General features: G+C 41.8%; 2 protein-coding genes across 3 annotated transcripts in view; one reads left to right on the top strand and one right to left on the bottom strand.

The window, feature by feature from the left end:
* The window catches only part of LOC137798869 (protein-glutamine gamma-glutamyltransferase 2-like), a 12274-nt gene extending 7316 nt beyond the window's left edge, over positions 1-4958 (top strand). Inside the window, exons 10-15 of the mRNA XM_068595885.1 lie at positions 104-230; positions 1014-1297; positions 1981-2155; positions 2319-2482; positions 3603-3736; positions 4196-4958. Coding sequence (XP_068451986.1) covers positions 104-230; positions 1014-1297; positions 1981-2155; positions 2319-2482; positions 3603-3736; positions 4196-4364 — 1053 coding nt within the window. The 3' untranslated portion in view covers positions 4365-4958. The remainder of the gene's footprint in view (positions 1-103; positions 231-1013; positions 1298-1980; positions 2156-2318; positions 2483-3602; positions 3737-4195) is intronic.
* A 7785-nt stretch (positions 4959-12743) lies between these two features.
* Positions 12744-17230, bottom strand: pck1 (phosphoenolpyruvate carboxykinase 1 (soluble)). 2 transcript variants are annotated; one of them, XM_068595836.1, is made up of 10 exons: positions 17181-17230; positions 16645-16902; positions 15978-16162; positions 15529-15732; positions 15064-15251; positions 14802-14964; positions 14485-14709; positions 14158-14289; positions 13931-14026; positions 12744-13721 (listed from the first exon to the last, which is right to left on the bottom strand). In XM_068595836.1, the coding sequence occupies exons 2-10, from the start codon at positions 16866-16868 to the stop codon at positions 13264-13266; spliced, it is 1875 nt and encodes a 624-aa protein (XP_068451937.1). In that variant the 5' UTR covers positions 16869-16902; positions 17181-17230; the 3' UTR covers positions 12744-13263. The 2 variants fall into 2 exon arrangements, with proteins under 2 accessions (XP_068451937.1, XP_068451938.1); XM_068595837.1 differs by lacking the exons at positions 16645-16902; positions 17181-17230 and having other exon boundaries at positions 14479-14709; positions 15978-16050.
* Between the last annotated feature and the right edge of the window lie 2253 nt (positions 17231-19483).

Genomic DNA, 19483 nt, shown 5'->3' with positions numbered 1-19483 from the left:
AATCTCTACGTCACACTTAGTGAGTTAGTGTCAATGAGAGGGCCAGCCTCAGACTAATGTGTTCTTGTTGTTTTCTATTGTCTGTGTTTGTGTGTTCTATCAGGTGAAAGCCGACGGTTCAAAGCAGAAAATCTCATCTGACACCAAGAAAGTCGGTCACAATATCTCCACCAAGGCTGTTGGATCCGACAAAAGGGAGGACATCACCCACACCTACAAACACAAAGAGGGTTGGTTCGCCTGACAAACGGGTCACACACAAACACACAACCTCTGCTCTGTTGGTCAACATGAAGTAGTATCTTTGTGGGTGAATTGTAGGACGAGGAAGAATAATGTTGGGTAAACAAGTTTTCTTGGCTTGTTTTTCTGTCGTGGAAATGCAAGTTTCTCTCAATATGTAAAAGTCACTCGCTGTCTGGGGCCGCGAGAGACATAAAAATGTGTCTATATTAGCAAACGCCCGCTAGCGGACTGCTTCACTGGGAAGAGAGCAGATGGGAGGCCCAGAAAGGACAGTTGGCTTGTTAGCCAGCAAACTTGTCCAACCCCATAGGTGGATAGTTAGCAAGCTAGTTAGCAAGCTAGTCTAAAAAGCTCCCGCCCGCTCTGTTCTTCGCAAATTCTTCTCCTAGCGGTGAGGAATGACGCAGAGGGACCATAAACTGAACGCTGACGCATTTGGGCTCATTTTCTATAAACGGTGTGATGTTGCCACGAAAGCATGGTTGAATTAGCAAGGTAGCTAGCTAACTAGGCAGCTGTTACAAATTTGTAAATTGTACCCACTCGTGTCTCAGTTGTAGATAAGCATCTATCGCCAGATAAGTGACAACTTCCTTCAGATCATTTTATGTGGAATTCGCAAGCTAGCTAAGCCAGCTGTTAGCTCTAGTTAGCATGCTAATTCCACCATGCTACAGTGGTTCAACCACGTGTTAGCAGCATTTTGGCGTTGGATGTGAAGAAGTCGATATTAGTTTAGGAAATTGACTGAATCCCCATATTTACAGGATCAGACAAGGAGAGGTCTGTCTTTAAATACGCCAGGACCAGAGACTACTCCAGAGTGGAAGTGAGTGAGGAAGAAGATGAGGAGTACGAGGATGACGAGATGGAAGAAGACGTGAGCGGAGATATGACGGAGAACGTCGGGGTTGAAGAGGTGGAGGAGGAAGAAGAGGAGGAGGAGGAGGAGGAAGACGATGACGATGACGATGACGAGGCCTCAGGATGTCCGGACACAGAACCCCCAGAGCCAACTACGCCAGAGGAGGTGCTCATGTATTTTGAAGAGGTGCGTCACAGAAACTTAACGTTTCCCTTTGTGGACGACTGAATAGGATGTTTTGTGTGTTCTTTTTCTTAAAACAAAACTTGGGCGAGGTACACTTTGAAACCCGTTTGGGAACCTGTGTTGCTGTTTCCAGTCCCGCCCCTCCCTCATTTTATTTATTTATTTTTCTAATGGAAGCAAAAAATGCCCCAAAAAAAGCTTTATTTGTTTCCTGCTTTGTGGTGAAGAAGTTACAACCTCATCATCACCCCTAAAAAAATGACACTTTTGGAATATGTCAAAATACTTGATTTTATGGCCACTGCTCTTTTGAATATACACCAATGATTGAACATACTCTATCTACTTTTCAAACAGACACAATATTTGTACAAAACATTTAAATGTGGAAGAAATAGGACAAAAAACTTTTGATTGAGATGGCAATCATATATCAACCCGTAATTTCTTTGATTTGATTTTTAAATGGCCACTTTTGTTAAAATATAAATTGATTTAATTCAAAATAGAATCAGTAATGGGTCAGGTTAAACTTCAACAACCCAGATCTTTGAAAGCTAAACAATCACACATCCTGTACGTGTTATTATTGACGGGGTGGCGCTGATGCTTTCGGGAGTAAAGAACACCATTTTGGCCTTTTATCGACGTCTCGGATCGTTTCATTGGCGTTGGCGCTGCAGGTGACCCCGCCGACGAACGGTAAGGACGTGAGGCTGAAGCTGGTGCTGAAGAGCGCGAGCACTGTCAAGCGGCCGATGTTCATCAACATCTCGGTCAAATCGATGAGGTACAACGACGAACCGTGCACGAAAATCCAGAGTGAGAAGAAGGAGCAGACGCTGCTGCCTGGGAAAGGTGAATCTTTATTCGTGAAAATGTAACTGTTGAATTTTGGAGGCAGATCATTTCAGAGGTTGACAAACAAACGCTATAACTGTCTTGTTATAGCCACAAGGCATATGTGTGAGAAAACACTGCAGGTTTTTTGTTGACTCTTCCCTTTCTCTGTCTCTTGGAGATCTGAGCATCCCGATCCGAGTCCCGTTCTCGGACTACCATCAACACATGGTGGACTGCGACAGCATGAAGGTTTCCGTTGTGGTCATGGACAGAAAGATGCTGAATTACGTGTACTTTGCTGACAATGACGTCGTGCTGATTGACCCTCCCATCACCATCACCGTTAGTAAAAATATATATATATATATTTGTGTCTCTTTTCATACTCAAAGCTGAGGATTAAAGTGTCAAAATGAACAACACTAACAATATACAACACTAGAGACACATGCACATTTCTCATCTCAGCATGGTAACATACTCACAACGACACTTTTAACATATTGGTGTGTATGCGTTTATCATCTCAGTTTGGTGTGCAAACATTCCCGAATTGGCACTAAACCACAGCTGATGGGAATGTTGGCTGGCATTTTAGTCGTGAAAAGTATTACTTATGTCTATCTTGGTGAAGAAGGAGCTGAGCCTGAAGGCAAAGTAACTGATAATTACACAGAGCTGATTAAGATGACATGTGGTGTTCCCCAAGGTTCAGTACTGGGGCCTCTTCTGTTCAACAGTTACATGCTTTCACTGCGATGTAACTGATAATAGTGAAGATTGTATTTCTGTAAAGTATCATATAAATCAAAAGCTACAAAGAATTTTGTTTTGTTACTGTAAATCAGCTTTTATTCCTTCACATTTTCTTTATTTTTTAAATCAAGAAAATCGTTAATAATCAAGAAAATATAATAAAATGAAAATATAAATACATATATGTTGTTTTCAATAAAATATGGTGGTGTATGATAACACCTGCTGGGAATTTGAGTCTCGTCGCACTGTATTAACATCATTTAAGATACAACTTTATTATCCAATTAGCTAATTACACATCAGAGCTGAATAAGATGACATGTGGTGTTCCCCAAGGTTCAATACTGGGGCCTCTTCCGTTCAACATCTACATGCTTCCACTGCAAAGTAACTGATAATAGGGAAGGTTTTATTTCTGTAAAGTATCATATAAATCACAAGCTACAAAGAATTTTGTTTGGATACATAGATATGTATGAGTGTAGGAGACAATACAGTTAGTATTACACTAATAAAATGTTTTGTTGTGTTGACAGTTAGATATAAGAAGCTGTAACCCTACATTGTAAACTTATTGGCATATAAACATATACATCTTTTTATTGTCTCATCTTGGTGCATGATGGGTAGTTGTTTCTACAAGTTGCTATTTGGTTGCCTGACTGAATATAATTGAATAATCTGCTTCAATTGTGTGTTTCAGCTTCCTAAACGGATCAGACGCTTCCATACGGTCCAAGGGGAGATGGTGTTTATGAACCCAGCCAACGAGACGCTGACAAAGTGCTCTCTGACTCTCTCTGGGAGCGGCCTGGTGCATGATGAGCTTAAAATTGAGTGAGTATGTGTGTGTGTGTGTGTGTGTGTGTGTGTGTGTGTGTGTGTGTGTGTGTGTGTGTGTGTGGGTGTGGGTGTGTCAAACATAACCGGGTGGGGATGATTAATTATGTTCCAGGTGTCTACAGGCTGGTTCACAGTAAAGGTGCAAATAACAAAATCATCATTTTAATACAAAAGCAACAATAATTTGAATTGTCACTCACAAAATACAGAAAACATACATAATCTTAGTTTGATATGGCGCAACCACTAAAACCACGTTTTTAGTCATCTTAGAAAGTTTTCTTAATTATATGAAGACAAATTAAAGGCGCAATCAGCAAATGTCTGGCATTTTTAAGGCAAAGAAGATCAAAATACATTCATATGTTTGTTGTAGTGACGCGTGTGTTTGTGAGTCGAGATGTTTCGATACCAACCTGATGTGCGTATTTCTGTTTGATTGGTGTTATATAGGCTTCCGGATCTTAAGAAAAAGAACCGATTACGCGTGAAGTTCCCCATCACTCCCTACAAGGCCGGGAAGAAGACTCTCATTGGCGACTTTGACTGCGCCACCTTCAGGGACATCAAGGGCAAATGCACCATCAATGTCAGGAAGGGAATTTTCGGAAATGCTGGATGAGAGTCTCAGACGTTCACTCTGAAACAAAAATGTCAGATTTTTTTATTTTTTTTAAAGAGTGTAAGCGTGTTGTTCTCAATAAAATAAAATATGGTGGTGTATGATAACACCTGCTGGGAATTTGAGTCTCGCCGCACTGCATTAACATCATTTAAGATTCAACTTTATTATCCAATTAGCTAATTACACATCAGAGCTGAATAAGATGACATGTGGTGTTCCCCAAGGTTCAATACTGGGGCCTCTTCCGTTCAACATCTGCATGCTTCCACTGGCTCAGATTACTAAAAACAACAAAATGTGTTATCATTACTATGCAGACGGCACACAAATCTACGTATTTTTTTGTATTTAAACTTTATTAAGGGCTGGCGGCTAAATGCATTGAAGAAATGAACAAATGGATGTGCCAACATTTTATTCAATTAAATAAAGATAAAACAAACAAAATACGTTACAAAACTACAGTAAAATCCTCGTTTTGTCTATTTTAAGGAGGCTTTTTCCCCCCATATTCCCTCAACTTAACTCAATGTCCTTTTCATGGTATTGTTATCCATTTTGGGGAAATATACATTTTGTCCCAGTACTTGAACCATGTGCAATGACAATAAAGTTGAATCTGATCTTAAAGTCTATGTCACAGTATCTTGAGATGTAACTGGAGGTGTGACAGCGTCCTGGATGTGCTTGTTAACTCCAGGCCACTACACCTTCACTATGCCTTGATGTCCATCATGTATGCGCTGTAATAGCTCAGACTTCTTCATTCGTGGCACAACTATTCCATCATCATAGAAATACCAGTGCTTCTGAAACTGTGACGTCTGGAAGTGTAGTAGTCTTTTACTTCGTCATCTGCAGTTCTGCGTCCTGTAAGGTCTGCTGTTTGTCGAGTTCGGTGGGTGAGAGGTATAAAGGTAGGTTTGTTTCTTTAATACGCCAACAAAAAAACGTGTTTTGAGAGCCAGTTTTTCGTTTGGGAGTGATTTATTTGTTAGTTTTGCTTACGAAACTAGAATTTCTGGCTACAATTAAAAAATCAAAAACCTTTGCTCTCAAAAAAAAACAACCTTAAGGACCGATCACACCAGACGAAGCCGCGTAAAAAACGCCTTGACAAAAACGTGACGGGCTTTTTTTTTTTTTTTTTGTAAAGTCCAACTCTAACCCAAACCATAACACAACATGTGAACATTCGACACGTGAACGTTTAAAGCAGAACAAGGTTAGAGAGGGTTTAGCACAGAGAACATTCAGGTGAGGTCTACAACAATTGCATTGATGAGAAATGAAAAAAAAGTTAAATTAATGTCTTGATTTGGTCTCATTTTACATTTCTGTCTTCTCTCAGGACCGGAGTGCATTTCATTAAAGAGACACAAGGTGGCGCTGTGATCCAAGACATCAGGAGTCTTTACTCACTGCAATGTCTTCATGAAGTAGGTAAGCACAGATTTGGGGGCAAAACTCGCCAAAAATGGAAAAAAACCCATCACATTTATGACATTACAGCACATATGAAGCCATGATGAGCGCAATTTCCCCTTTTTTGATCGACATGACCTCAATGGCAAAGTGTAATGAATGAATGAATGAATGAATGAATGAAAAGTACTTTATTAATCTCCAAGGAGAATTTTTTTTTGTCATACTAGCAGCATCCCAATGCCATAAGCTAAGCTAAACACACAGATAAAATAAAATAAAATAAATAATAACAGGAACAGGGGTAACAGATATATACATAAGTAAGAAATAAGTATAAATATATATATATATACATGTAAGCAAGTGAAATGAATACATACATATATATATATACACATATACATACACACATACGTACACATATACATACACACATACATACATATCTACATATATATATATACACCCGTACACACATACATACACATACACACACACACGTATACACATATACATACATACATACATACATACATGTACACATACATACATACATACATACATACACACATGTACACATACATATATACATACATACATGTACACATACATATATACATACATACATACACACATGTACACATACATACATACATACATACACACATGTACACATACATACATACATACATACACACATGTACACATACATATATACATACATACATACATGTACACATACATATATACATACATACATACACACATGTACACATACATATATACATACATACATACATACACACATGTACACATACATATATACATACACATATGTACACATACACATACATACATACATACACACATGTACACATACATACATACATACATACACACATGTACACATACATATATACATACATACATGTACACATACATATATACATACATACATACACACATGTACACATACATATATACATACATACATACATACACACATGTACACATACATATATACATACATACATACATACATACATGTACACATACATATATACATACACACATGTACACATACATACATACATACACACATGTACACATACATATAACATACATACATACACACATGTACACATACATATATACATACATACATACATACACACATGCATACATACATACATGTAAATGCACCTAGAGGCCAATGCTCACACCTCCTTTTGTAAAATGTGTTTCATATGAAGGTGTTTCTTGTCCATCAGGGTGTTGTTCGCGCCCCGGTTGCAGACTTCAAGGGATTTTATCAACACGCAGCAACTTAACTGCCCGTCTGTACTGGATACACCTCGTAACCGTACCTGTAGTGCGGCGTTATCTCTCTTTACAGATACAACCGCTGCAACGCTTCCGTCCTCCCACCGTAAAGCAGAGATAGGAGATCATCTCTGGATACGATGTGGATGCACGCTGCATCTTTACTGCCTGTCAATCAGACGTTTCAACTTTAAATAGTCATATTGGCTCAAAGTCTACAAACCTCTCAAACTTAATTATGTCGTTTTAATTAAAGTGGAATTAATTAAATCCAATGGATATTAGATTGCATCTATTCTTTTATATTCTCGGGGGTTTGTTGTCTTTTTATGAAGGTGTTCTCATCAAACTGCTCGGCAGGAAACATGCAGTTTATGCTCTTAACTGTTGGTTTTAGTTGCACTTACGCAACTAAAATACTTAATTCAGAAAATAATCTTAATCAGGCTTATGATGAGGAAGTTTATCATGTGAAATACCAGAAGAAGTCAACATCCTGGTGATGAAGAGTATGGAGGTGTGTTCTAGCTCACCAAACCTGACTTTTTATCTAGAGTATAACTGGATAAAGTATATGCATGTATGTATGTATATATATTTATGTATATATACAGTATTTATACTGTCTCCTTGAGCCTAACCTCTGGCTTATGTTTGACACCTTCATGCTGAGCAGGTGTCCCATCTATGAGGTCACGTGACGCATAAACCCAGCGAACATTTTGTCCTGAAACTCTGGCAGAAATATTATTGTTGTGTTTTTTTGCGATTACGCAACGAGAAAGTGCACAGCAGGCGTTTTTTTTCCTTTTTTTTCACCGGAAATGTGACTTTTCAGGTTCTTCAGAAGTAAAAGAAGCAGAAGGATCGGATTAAAAAAAGGAAAATCAAGTTTTCAATTAAAAATCGGGCAGCGTCACATCTTCTGCGCTGTTCAGATGGAAACACACACACACACACACACACACACACACACACACACACACACACACAGGAATGCTGTTCCTTTAAGGGCGTATGAACTGCTGTGTTGATGCATTTGTTCAGTGTTTGTGTGTTTTTCTTGTCTGTTGTATTGTATCGCTTGTGTCTTTGAATGATCTCATTTCAATACATACATATATTTTTCTATAAAAGAAGCAATATTAAAAAAACAGAGCGCCCTCTTCTCCAGAGATTATTCTCCAGGACTTTTCACTGATGACCTAGTCGGTGTGACGGATAATAATCTCAATAAAATAATGACATGTTCCTCTCTTACGGCTACAATGTATCGATTAAGTCGTCTCTTGATGACAGAACAACACGTTGCATCATTCTCAGGTTCGTCCGCTTGCCGTGTGTAATGTCACCCAACCTGCACGAGCCTCCTCGTGACGCGGTGGAGAGTTCACAGAGTTTTGACAACACAACCGAGAGCTGCCGCTCAACACACTCGTGTGTGAGCCACCGAGTGCACGCCAACATGAAACCCTGAACTTAACCCAACGACCTTTTCATGGCACCGTAATCTGTCTTGGTGAAAATAGAAACATCATATACTATTTCTGTATACATTTTTAATTGACTTTTGGCTCAATTACACAAGATTTAGCTTTTTATTACATACATGTTATGAAGAAAACAGACTTCATGTCATCATTCAAGCTCCTATATGTTAAGATTTCCAGATTAACATACAGGAAATATTTCTAATTATTATTATCGTTTTTTTGCTGTCAGTTATGAAACATATATATACAAATACATATAAATATATAGATGAATACTAAAACGATATAAATACCGTATGTAAAACTATAAGATGTACACAATGTGAGCAGCATTGATGTTCTGTTCATTTTCTTTAAAGTATGAAGAATGTTGTATAAATAACACTAAAGTCGCTTTAGCTCATTGATATTGAAAAAGTATAAATGACCATTTAAAAAACAAACATCAAACAACAAATAACATTGTTTCTTGTAGTCAGAGAATTAATGTATATTTTTTATAGGTTAATGACAATGAGGTGACACTGAAATGTAACTTTGCACGCGATGTGGTTCCTATTGCTATCGGTGTGGGAATAAAGGATGATGATGTCATCACTTCCTGGTTTTTAAAGCGCTTCGTTGCTTCATGAGTCTGGAGACGCGTTGGCCGGTTAAAGATCCTTTTGGCGGTCAACGCTTTACGACCATCAACTGTTGCTCAAGAGGCCGAACGCGGTTCATAAAAACAGGAGCGAGAGGCCGTTAAGTAACAGTGTCGCTACGCTGCAGCTCACAGCCGGCCTAAATGATGAGTAGATTAAGTAGATTGGACTAATGAGATTAAATACAATACTACGACTGCTAATAAGACTAGTGCTACTACTGCTATTATTACTAGTGCTACTATTACTACTACTGCTACTACTACTAGTGCTACTACTAGTAGTGCTAATACTACTAGTGCTATTATTACTAGTGCTACTATTCCTAGTGCTACCTTCACTAGTGCTACTATTACTAGTGCTACTACTACTACTGCTATTATTACTAGTGCTACTATTACTACTGCTACTATTACAAGTGCTACATGCTACTACTACTAGTGCTACTACTACTACTGCTACTACTACTAGTGCTTCTACTACTAGTGCTACTACTACTAGTGCTACTATTACTAGTGCTACTACTACTACTACTAGTGCTACTATTACTAGTGCTATAATTACTAGTGCTACTACTACTACTGCTACTATTACTAGTTCTACTACTACTACTACTACTACTACTACTACTACTATTACTAGTGCTACTATTACCAGTGCTAGTACTACTACTGATACTAGTGCTACTACTACTAGTGCTACTACTACTGCTGCTACTACTAGTAGTTCTACTATAGGTAATGGTACTACTACTAGTGCTACTACTACTGCTGCTACTATTACTACTAGTGCTACTATTACTAGTGCTACTACTACTACTGCTACTACTAGTACTACTACTACTACTGCTACTACTAGTAGTTCTACTAGTAGTAGTTCTACTACTAGTAGTTCTACTATAGGTCATGGTACTATTACTAGTGCTACTATTAGTAATGCTACTATTACTAGTGCTACTAGCAGTTAGCTAACTTGTGTGTTAATGTGTCTATGGATTGTTTAGTCATGTCATAACTTAATGGGATCAGTCCGCTTCCGGCACAGGAGGCCTCAGTAGAAAATACTCGTCCTGCCATAGCCGTAAACTTCCTGCGACTAACCAGACACGTGGGGACTAGTTATGTTTCTTTTTTGTTGTAACCATGCTTTCCTGCTGTGTGTAATTCATGTAGCATTATTGTTTAAAATATCATAAATATGGCTCACATGAAACAAAAACAGAGTCATAAAACAAAAATCATAACAACTTGGAAAAAGACACAGGAAGATAAGCTATACGTTGCAATACTGCAGCATCTTTATGGAGGAACAAATAACCTGTTAAAAAAAAACTAGATAACAAATGTGCAGTTTGAGACACGCAGTAAAAGTGTGGCTGTGCATGCTCGCGGGGGCAATTATTCCCTCAGACGAGGCCGCCCAAAAACAAGGACGTTGGCGGAACACGAAGAGTAAATCATTGCCGAAAGAAGAAGAACTTCTATCAACACGACCGGACAAACAATCCTGAGCCGGAGGAGTTTTTTCTCTGTACGGTTGAAGTTTCTGTATCAGAGTCGCAGAGTTCAGACTGACGCATGTCGCACGAGGTCAACGCAGCACGAACACGCAGAGGACAGGACGTCCTCCCGCTCGTCATGGCACCCTGTGTGATGCATTTACAGGAGTTTTCATTCTGAGGACTTCACTTCCCATGATTCCTGCATCATCTGGGACTTCTATTGGAGACAAGAGTACAGCCCACAGAGGCAAATTAAGCAATAAACAAATAAAAAACATGATTAAACATCTCATTTTTATCAAGTATTAAATACATTCTTGGAGTTTACTTGAATTAGATTAAATTCCAGATTTCCTTCTTCATGTTTTTAGGCAAAATTTACCTTGATAGGATGGAGGTATCTTGCTGCTTATGAGGCCTTTTCTCCATCTGCAGCATCACTAAATGCCTCAATGCTACTTGTCTGCATGCTGAATAAAAGTTTATTTCAACAATTTGTCTCAAAAATAATGCATTGATGGCGACAATAAAAAAAAATCGGGACTCTGTAATGACTTTAACATTGAGATTAGCTCACTGTGTGAGCATTAAAAGAGCCGTACGGTACACTGCAGTAGTATTAGTACACGGTAGTAGTATTAGTACATGGTATACTACGAACAAACAGGATTCAGGTCACAGATTGTGTCAAAAACAAGTCAGTGATGATTAACTTCATTATCTCCACGTCTTACAACACAGCTGCAGGGAACTGGTGGACAAACAAGAGTGGTTTCTTACAACACTATATGTAAATATATATACACATATATATGTATATATTCATATATATATATATATATATATATATATATATATATATATATATATATATATATATATATATATATATATACATACATACATATATATATACATATATATATATATTTACACATGTATACAAACACTACTTTTCTATTTTAATCCGAAGATGTTTCAACTAAATTCCTCAAAAGTTAGCATTACATATTTTGTGGTTTTAAAGCAGTGTCATCAGCATAGAAGACAATACCAAAAACTACATATTTAGTGATTTGTCGGTGTGTCTCTGGCTCTGAATAAGTGGCTCTATATATGTGCCTCAATTCACAAATTGTAAATCATTGTTTGTGCTGTAAATGTTGCTTTCAAACAACAACGCAGACTAAACTTAATTGTCATGATTCATCTTCATTCAATTGAATGAGTCAGAACAAGAACGCATTGTGTGAGTTGCACCCACTTCCTCTAACGTCAACCTTTGCTTCAAAGATGACTGAAATGCTCGCATGCTCTTCCATCGTCCTTATTGTTGAACCCTGGTTTGCAGAAAAGTACACCGGCAACATTTGCTCTGGCAACCTCGAGTTTGTAATTTTGATCGTCAGCATCTTGTGTTTTGTGAACAGGAAGTGGCCATATTTTCTCCTGCAGAAGAGCGCCCATGTGGTAGAGACGCCAGATACGGCTCTGCTAGAGACCTGTCAATCACCTTGTAGCCCCGCCCCTAAAGCGTCCCCTGCTTTATGGTCTGTTTAACTTTAAATGACCATAATTTACTGAATGAACATCATGCTGTATAGAAGAAGACTTGAAACTAGACATTGAGACATAAACTCTTGTTTATAATGTTTACTAAGGGAATACATTAAGAGAGAAGTAGAGTCATTTATATAGACTTCTATACAACCAGAGGAGTCGCCCCCGGGTGGTCAGTCGAGCCAATGCAGCTTTACCACATGAAACATAGACTTCTATACAACCAGAAGAGTTGGCCTCTGGTGGTCAGGAGAGAGAATGCAGCTTTAACACATGAAGCATAGACTTCTATACAACCAGAAGAGTTGCCCACTGGTGGCCAGTAGAGATGATGCAGGTTTTTTAATAAAACAACGACAAGACCGGATCCATGAAAATACCTTTTATTGTTCTCTCCCATTTAAACAGAAACAAGAGATATGGACAGCGTATAAAAATAAATTAAGACAAAAAAATAAAGACAGGAATAGAAACATTTCCCCCGTGTTCAGGGGGCTCAAACAACATCAGAGCTACAAATCCGTACAGCAGAGACAGTGATGACTTTAAAATAAGTTACTATAAAATAGTAAAGTTCAGACAACAGGACAATGCATTGGACAGAAATCATAACACTGATACGACAGCATGGGAATGGATGGAAGTCTTGACTTGATGCCACGAGGCTCATTTTTATTTTTCTGACAAGCACAGCGAGGAACGTTTGTTAAGTCTTTCACAACTTCTACGTGGTCACTTAATTTATCTGAACATCCCCAGCACAATTTCTAACAGAAACGTTTTCAGATTGATAATCCGACAAGAACGGGGTCATTTCTAGCCAATGAAAAAATCAATTGTATCATGTCCTAGAATCACCAAAACAGACGAGATGTTCAAGATTTACCAACAAGCTCCTTCAGATTTGCCAACATGCTGTTTTTTTTCCTCCCTCCAGCTCTTTTCCTTTACATCCGCTTGACTCTCTGCTGCAGGTAGTCCAGCTCCTGGGCCACCTCTTTGGGCAGATCGTCGTTCACCTGCGTGGCGAAGTACCTCCTCACCTCCTCCACCTCCCTCTGCCAAAACTCCCGATCCAGGGAGAACAGCTCGTTGAGGTCCACGTCCTCCTGCAGGCCCTGGAGGTCGAGGGATTCGTGGCGGGGCAGGTAGCCCACGGCGGAGGGCAGGGCGCCGGCCTCGCCGCCCACCCGCCGGAACATCCAGTCCAGCACGCGGATGTTGTCGCCGAAGCCGGGCCAGAGGAACCCGGCGGCGGGGCTCTTGCGAAACCAGTTGACGTGGAAGATCTTGGGGAGCTTGGCGCCGGGCCGGTCGGCCATGCTCAGCCAGTGAGAGAGGTACTGGCCGAAGTTGTAGCCGAAGAAGGGGCGCATGGCGAAGGGGTCGTGCATGATCATCTTGCCTGGAGTAAAGAAAGAGGGGGGCGAAGAAGGAAGAGAATGGGTCAGTATCTCTTTTATTTCTCCATATACACCACGTACAAAGACTGTGAGGATCTTAGTGTGGTTTGACGGATAATCAATGTCCCCTCCATGTCGTCGGGGGGAGGAAACTCTTTAAAAATCCATGAAGTAGTGAGTCAAACGTCATTAGAAAAGATTAGACACTGACCTTTGTATTCAGCAGCAGCCGTGGCCTCTGACCTCATGGCTGCTCCGACAAACACTCCGTGCTGCCAGCTGAAGGCCTCGTACACCAGCGGCACGCCTGAAAATGAAAGCCAAAGGTCGTGAGTTTAATTCGTATTGCCGCATGAAGCATTTTTCTTCCATTCTCTGCTTCTTTCTCTTGTTCAATCCCACCACATCTCTGTCCTCCCCTTTCAAGCTCCTGCTCACCTTCTGGCCTGCGCCCTCCGAAGATGATGGCCTCGATGGGGACTCCCTCCGGGGATTCCCACAGCGGGTCGATGATGGGACACTGGCCAGCCGGAGTGCAGAAACGAGAGTTTGGGTGAGCGCAGGGTTCGCCTGGAGAGCGAGAGAGAGAAAGGGAAACTTTATTGCACAATTCAGTAAAAGGTCACCATTTCTATATCCATCGACAAAAAGAGAGAACTCTCTCAAGGGACGAATGAAAAACTACTTCTTCAAAGTTATGAACTCATTATGTCTTTGGATCGCACTTCTACTGATGCTTTGTGATCTTGTCCAACAAACTCTTACCGTCCTCTGCGCTCCAGGGCGTGTTCTTCCAGGACGTGATGGTGACCCCCTCGGGCAGGCACTGGTCCATGCCCTCCCAGTACACGCCACCGTCGCTGGTCTCTGCAACGTTGGTGAAGATGGTGTTCTTGACGATGGTCTTCATGGCGTTGGGGTTGGTTTTGGCGGAGGTGCCGGGGGCGACTCCGAAAAAGCCGTTCTCGGGGTTGATTGCGCGTAGGTTGCCTAGCCAGGCGGGAAAAAAAAACATATGAGTTGGTCTTACATTAGTAATATTATCTTAAGTTCTTTCATCAGAAAGTCTTGATCCCCCTCACCTTGATCGTCGAACTTCATCCAGGCGATGTCGTCTCCGACGCACTCGACCTTCCAGCCGGGCAGCGTGGGGCTGAGCATGGCCAGGTTGGTCTTCCCGCAGGCGCTGGGGAACGCCGCCGCCATGTACTTCTTCTCCCCGGCAGGGTTGGTGACGCCCAGGATCTGATCAGGAGGGACATCCGGTTTTGGTCAGATTCTCGTGGGGGGAAGCCCCTCTGATCGGTGCTACGTGTCGTACGGGTGATCCCTTTCGTTCCTTACCAGCATGTGCTCCGCCAGCCAGCCCTCCTCCTTGGCGATCCGTGAAGCGATGCGCAGAGCGAAGCACTTCTTGCCCAGCAGCGAGTTTCCTCCGTAGCCGCTACCGAACGAGACGATCTGCCTGCGATCCGGGATGTGGGCGATTAACGTCTGCTCGGGGTTACACGGCCAGTTGTTCACCAAGGGCTCTGGGAGACAAAGTCATTTATTGGAATCAGAGGAAGGTTTGGAGGAAGGTTTTAGGTTCTAGCAGTTGTTTTAGCATTAGTAACAGTAGTGATAGCAGTGATGACAGCGTCGTAATGGTTGGAGTACAGCAGGTTGCAATTATATTTAAGGTAGTATCAGTGGAAGCAGAAGCATTGAGGGTACGAAGCGGCTAAAGGAGGTATCGGCAGTCATGGTGGCTGTAGTGCTTTCGTTGGTATGCAGCGATATCAGTGATAGCTGATGTCGTTGACGAACCTTTAAGCGGCAGTGGACAGCCGACGGAGTGCAGGCAGCGGACGAACTCGCCCGCCCCGAGAGCGGTCAGCACGGCGTTCCCCATGCGGGTCATCACCCTCATACTGGCCACCACGTATGGAGAGTCCGTCAGCTCCACTCCGATCTTAGAGAGGGGGGAACCCACCGGGCCCATGCTGAAGGGGATCACATACATGGTGCGACCTGAGGCGAAAGAGAGAGAGAGAGAGAGGCGTTTAACTTAATAACATACGAGGTATTACCAGTGTGCTGCCTTTAATCTGCATTATATCTACTGGCCAGCAGGGGGCGACTCCTCTGGTTGCAAAAAGAAGTCAAATTGTATAAAAGTCAATGAGAAATTGACTTTACTTCTCACTTGATTCATGAGGAAAAGATCCCTCTAGATCACGGCCTCTCTAACGCTTTATAATAACTGATTGCGGTACCTTTCATGCAGCCGGGGAATCGCTGAGCCATCGATTTGTCGAACTCCTCCGGGGACATCCAGCGGCCCAGCTGGCTGACTCCGCCCTCCAGCGGCGTGGGCACCGTGTCCCTCTGGTCCTGGGTCACGATCACGGTCTTGCTCTCCACGCGAGCCACGTCCCTCGGGTCGGTCCGGGCCAACCAGCTGCAGGGCAGGAGGGAAAGGTAGGGAAGGAAGGTAGGGAAGGAGACAGGAAGAGGAAGGAGGGGAGGGACGGGAAAGATTCACCTACATTTTAAAATGACTTTTATTTTTTTGCAAAACAGAGGGTCGTGTTCAGCATGTTTAGCCGCAGGATAAACAAAAAGAAAATGGCGATGTTACGCAATGTTGGTTGACGTCTGCTGCTAATTGGACGACACTTACCGGTTTTACCGGTTCGTCAGAATGTCAACCTTTGGCACTTGTGTTGTTTATTTCAACAGCTGCGGAGGACTTACTGATGCACCGACGAGGCAATGTGCCAACTGGGTTTCTAAAAAACTAATAAACAGTTTGGCGACCCAGATGGAGAATCAGGCCGTCAGGAGTAAACACTTCTTTCACCTCTTCAAGACTTTTACGCGCTTCTTTTGGTGGCCCTCACCAAAAAAAAAAGAACAAATCCACCTCAAAGAAAAGCCTACCAGTTCTCGTATTTGTGGAGCTTCTTGATCATGCCTTGCTCCTCCAGCTGGGTCAGGATGGCCTTGTTCTCCTCGTCGGAGCCGTCGCAGATGTGGAGGAAGTCGGGCTGGCAGAGGCCCACGTTGGCGTCCACGAACTCCTTGACGGCCGGGCTGAGGGCGCCGGGGTCGCCCCGCAGGACCCGGGGGCCTTTCTGGTTCTGGGACGGAAGCTGAGGAGGCATGGCGGAGACGAGAGGGGGTCGAGGAGTGGGCGAGCTTCAGGGTGAAGGGAGAGAAAGGTTAGCAAGAGGGTGACGGGGAAAAGAAAAGGGATGAAGGAGGGTTAAAAGAGAACAAGGAGAAGAAAGTTTAGCACCTGAATGTTCCTTGTTGTTGTAATGATCGCATTTTTGAGCTGTAAGTTGCATCACATTTAAAAGAAACCATGCAACTTTCAGCTCAGACAGACTGATCGTCTTTCACTCGGCTCATGCACTTCCTCACGTTACACACAACAAACGTCAAGGCGAGAAAGAAAAAGAGCTTCAGGTTACCTGCAGTGGTTCGCTGGGAGCTTTCAGGTGTCTCTGTCGGCTGTTCAGGACAGTTTTTTGAGGACTGCTTCTCCTTCTCAGTCAGTTGTATCTGCTGTGGAGAGGGTTTGTCCTTTTTATACCCTGGGATGTCCCACAAGAGGCGGGACGAGGAGGAGGAGGGGGAGGAGGAAGGGGGAGGTGAAAGAGGGAGGAGGAGAAGGGAGGCTCGTCCTCTTTGCTGTATGCATGGACCTGTTGATGCATACAGGTATATACATATATATAAATATATATATATTTATATTTGTTTCCGCTGAATCAGCAAAATGTATTCGCACCACATTCCTCGTCTGCCGTCGATTTCTTTACTTTTAAAAACATTTTTAATTGTTTGTCGTATTTCAGCTCGACAAGTTGAATCTGACAAACTGTGTGTGTGTGTGTGTGTGTGTGTGTGTGTGTGTGTGTGTCTGTCATGTTGTTCCTCGTCTCTCTAAGTGGAAACCAATGGTCCTCTTTGTTGAACTTTTGACCCACATCACAGAGTTCAGTGTTCAGTGTTGGACTGCGTCAGGCCGGCCATGACGCGGCCAGAGCACACACACACACACACACACACACACACACAGACACACACGCACACACACAGCACGTTGGCTTGGCTCGTTTCCATTGGTTGATCGGCAGGGGCTCGACCTGTGTGGTCAAAGGTCAGCTAGAGGAAAAAGTGTGTATGTGTGTGCGTGTGTGTGTGCATGTAGGTGTGTATGCATGTGATTGTGTGTGTGTGTGTGTGTGTGTGTAGCAGTTAAATTGATTCACATATTTAGTCTGTTAAAAGGTCTACGCTCTGAGAGTTGCAGTTCATTCAGCGTCATTAAGTTATTAAACCTCCATAACTTTGACTTTCAGCTCACTGAACAACAACAAAACAACAACAACATTATCTCACAAGTTTGTCACACCGAACAAAAATAATCATGTTGTATTTTATCTTCAGAAACAAGCGCTGACTCTGGATTGTTTATCATAAAACACTGTTATCCGCTCACAGGTGTCGGGCTGCTGCACTCGGCTGTCACTCAAACAGTAAACAACCGAGCTGATAACAAAGAAGGGTCAAAGTTTTATTGTCTCCATTTTCCAAAGGAAAGAAAGTTCTGGAGTTTAGTTTCTCCATCTTATCTTTTCTCTCGATTTTCTTAATTCTCTCCCTTTTTTCCGTCATCCTTCCTTTACCTCCCCCCCCTCCCCCACTTGCTTCCTAATAGCCTGTTGAGCTCTTTTATATCAGGTCACATGGTACAAATCAAAAGAAAAACATGATATGAATCCACAAAAACCAAAAAAAATACATATCAGGTATCAAATAAACATAAAAATCAGGGCTGCAATAATATATAATCCCAATGTACAACCTCTAAACACAACTCAACAATAAATAGGATTAGGTGTGAGGGTTACTTGTCTTAACGACCTTTGGGACTCAGATCGCCGTCCAGTGATCAATCTGATTTCAACTTTTTTATTAGATCTTAACTTTTTTCCTCTCCGCTGCAGAATGAGTCGTAAAAACCTCCAGACGATCAGCCGGATGATCGCATGTTGCGAAAAAATCTTCACGCTAACTCTCTAAATGCTGCAAATATCTGATGTCATTTTTAGTTTTGCATCCCTTTCAAAAGATTTGAATCAAATGATAAACAGTTTCTCCCGCCGTGTGTCCTCTCAGCGCATCATCCCACACGACATTGTGACACGAAAGTGAGTGTAAAAAAAGAAAGAAATTAGACTACGAAACCTCATCATGTTAACTCGCTAACGTTAGCACGCGTTAGCTTACGGTATCTTACGTTATCTTACGTTATTTTACATTAGCTAACGTTAGCTTTCGTTAGCTTTGTGGTTGTGACAGAAAGTCGCCGTGGTGTAGTTTGCTTACAGCACATTGTTTGCAAAGTCAGAGAAGTAAATCCGTTGCTTTACTTTCCCGCTCTTTTTGGCATCAGAATCACTGAGTTTGGTTTCAGGAAACCCGTCGTGTGATACCGGCCTCGTGGTTGCAAAAAAAAGTATTTTTGTACAGCATGTAGAATTCCACCCAGTTTACTTGCAGGAAAGCTCATGTAAAGTGTGTTTATAGACATGCACGTAAATAAAAAGGTAGTTTTGTGGTACTCAAAACCTCAAGATCACTTTTTGAAGGTTTCGATCTCGTCTCTGAAATCGACCTCGTGTTTTATTGGTCTTGCCTCGGGCCTCGAATGAAGAGGACTCACAATCCTATTTCCTTTAGTTCCTTTACTACCACAAACACACAC

The sequence above is a fragment of the Clinocottus analis genome, unplaced genomic scaffold (assembly GCF_023055335.1).
Source record: "Clinocottus analis isolate CAN_PGR_092001 unplaced genomic scaffold, fCliAna1.0.p SCAF_32, whole genome shotgun sequence".
In the NCBI taxonomy this organism is placed as follows: domain Eukaryota; kingdom Metazoa; phylum Chordata; class Actinopteri; order Perciformes; family Cottidae; genus Clinocottus; species Clinocottus analis.
Note: the sequence above shows the minus strand (reverse complement) of the source record. Positions and strands in the feature narration are given on the sequence as shown.

Bases quoted from the DNA above. Each gene is read 5' to 3' on its own strand.
- pck1 (XM_068595836.1), bottom strand. From the start codon at position 16,868: ATGCCTCCTCAGCTTCCGTCCCAGAACCAGAAAGGCCCCCGGGTCCTG. The intron at 16,163-16,644 runs GTAGGCTTTTCT...CCTGCCCTGCAG, and splicing joins CTCCACAAATACGAGAACTG to CTGGTTGGCCCGGACCGACC. The intron at 14,710-14,801 runs GTGAGGGGGATC...CCGCCTGGCTAG, and splicing joins GATGAAGTTCGACGATCAAG to GCAACCTACGCGCAATCAAC.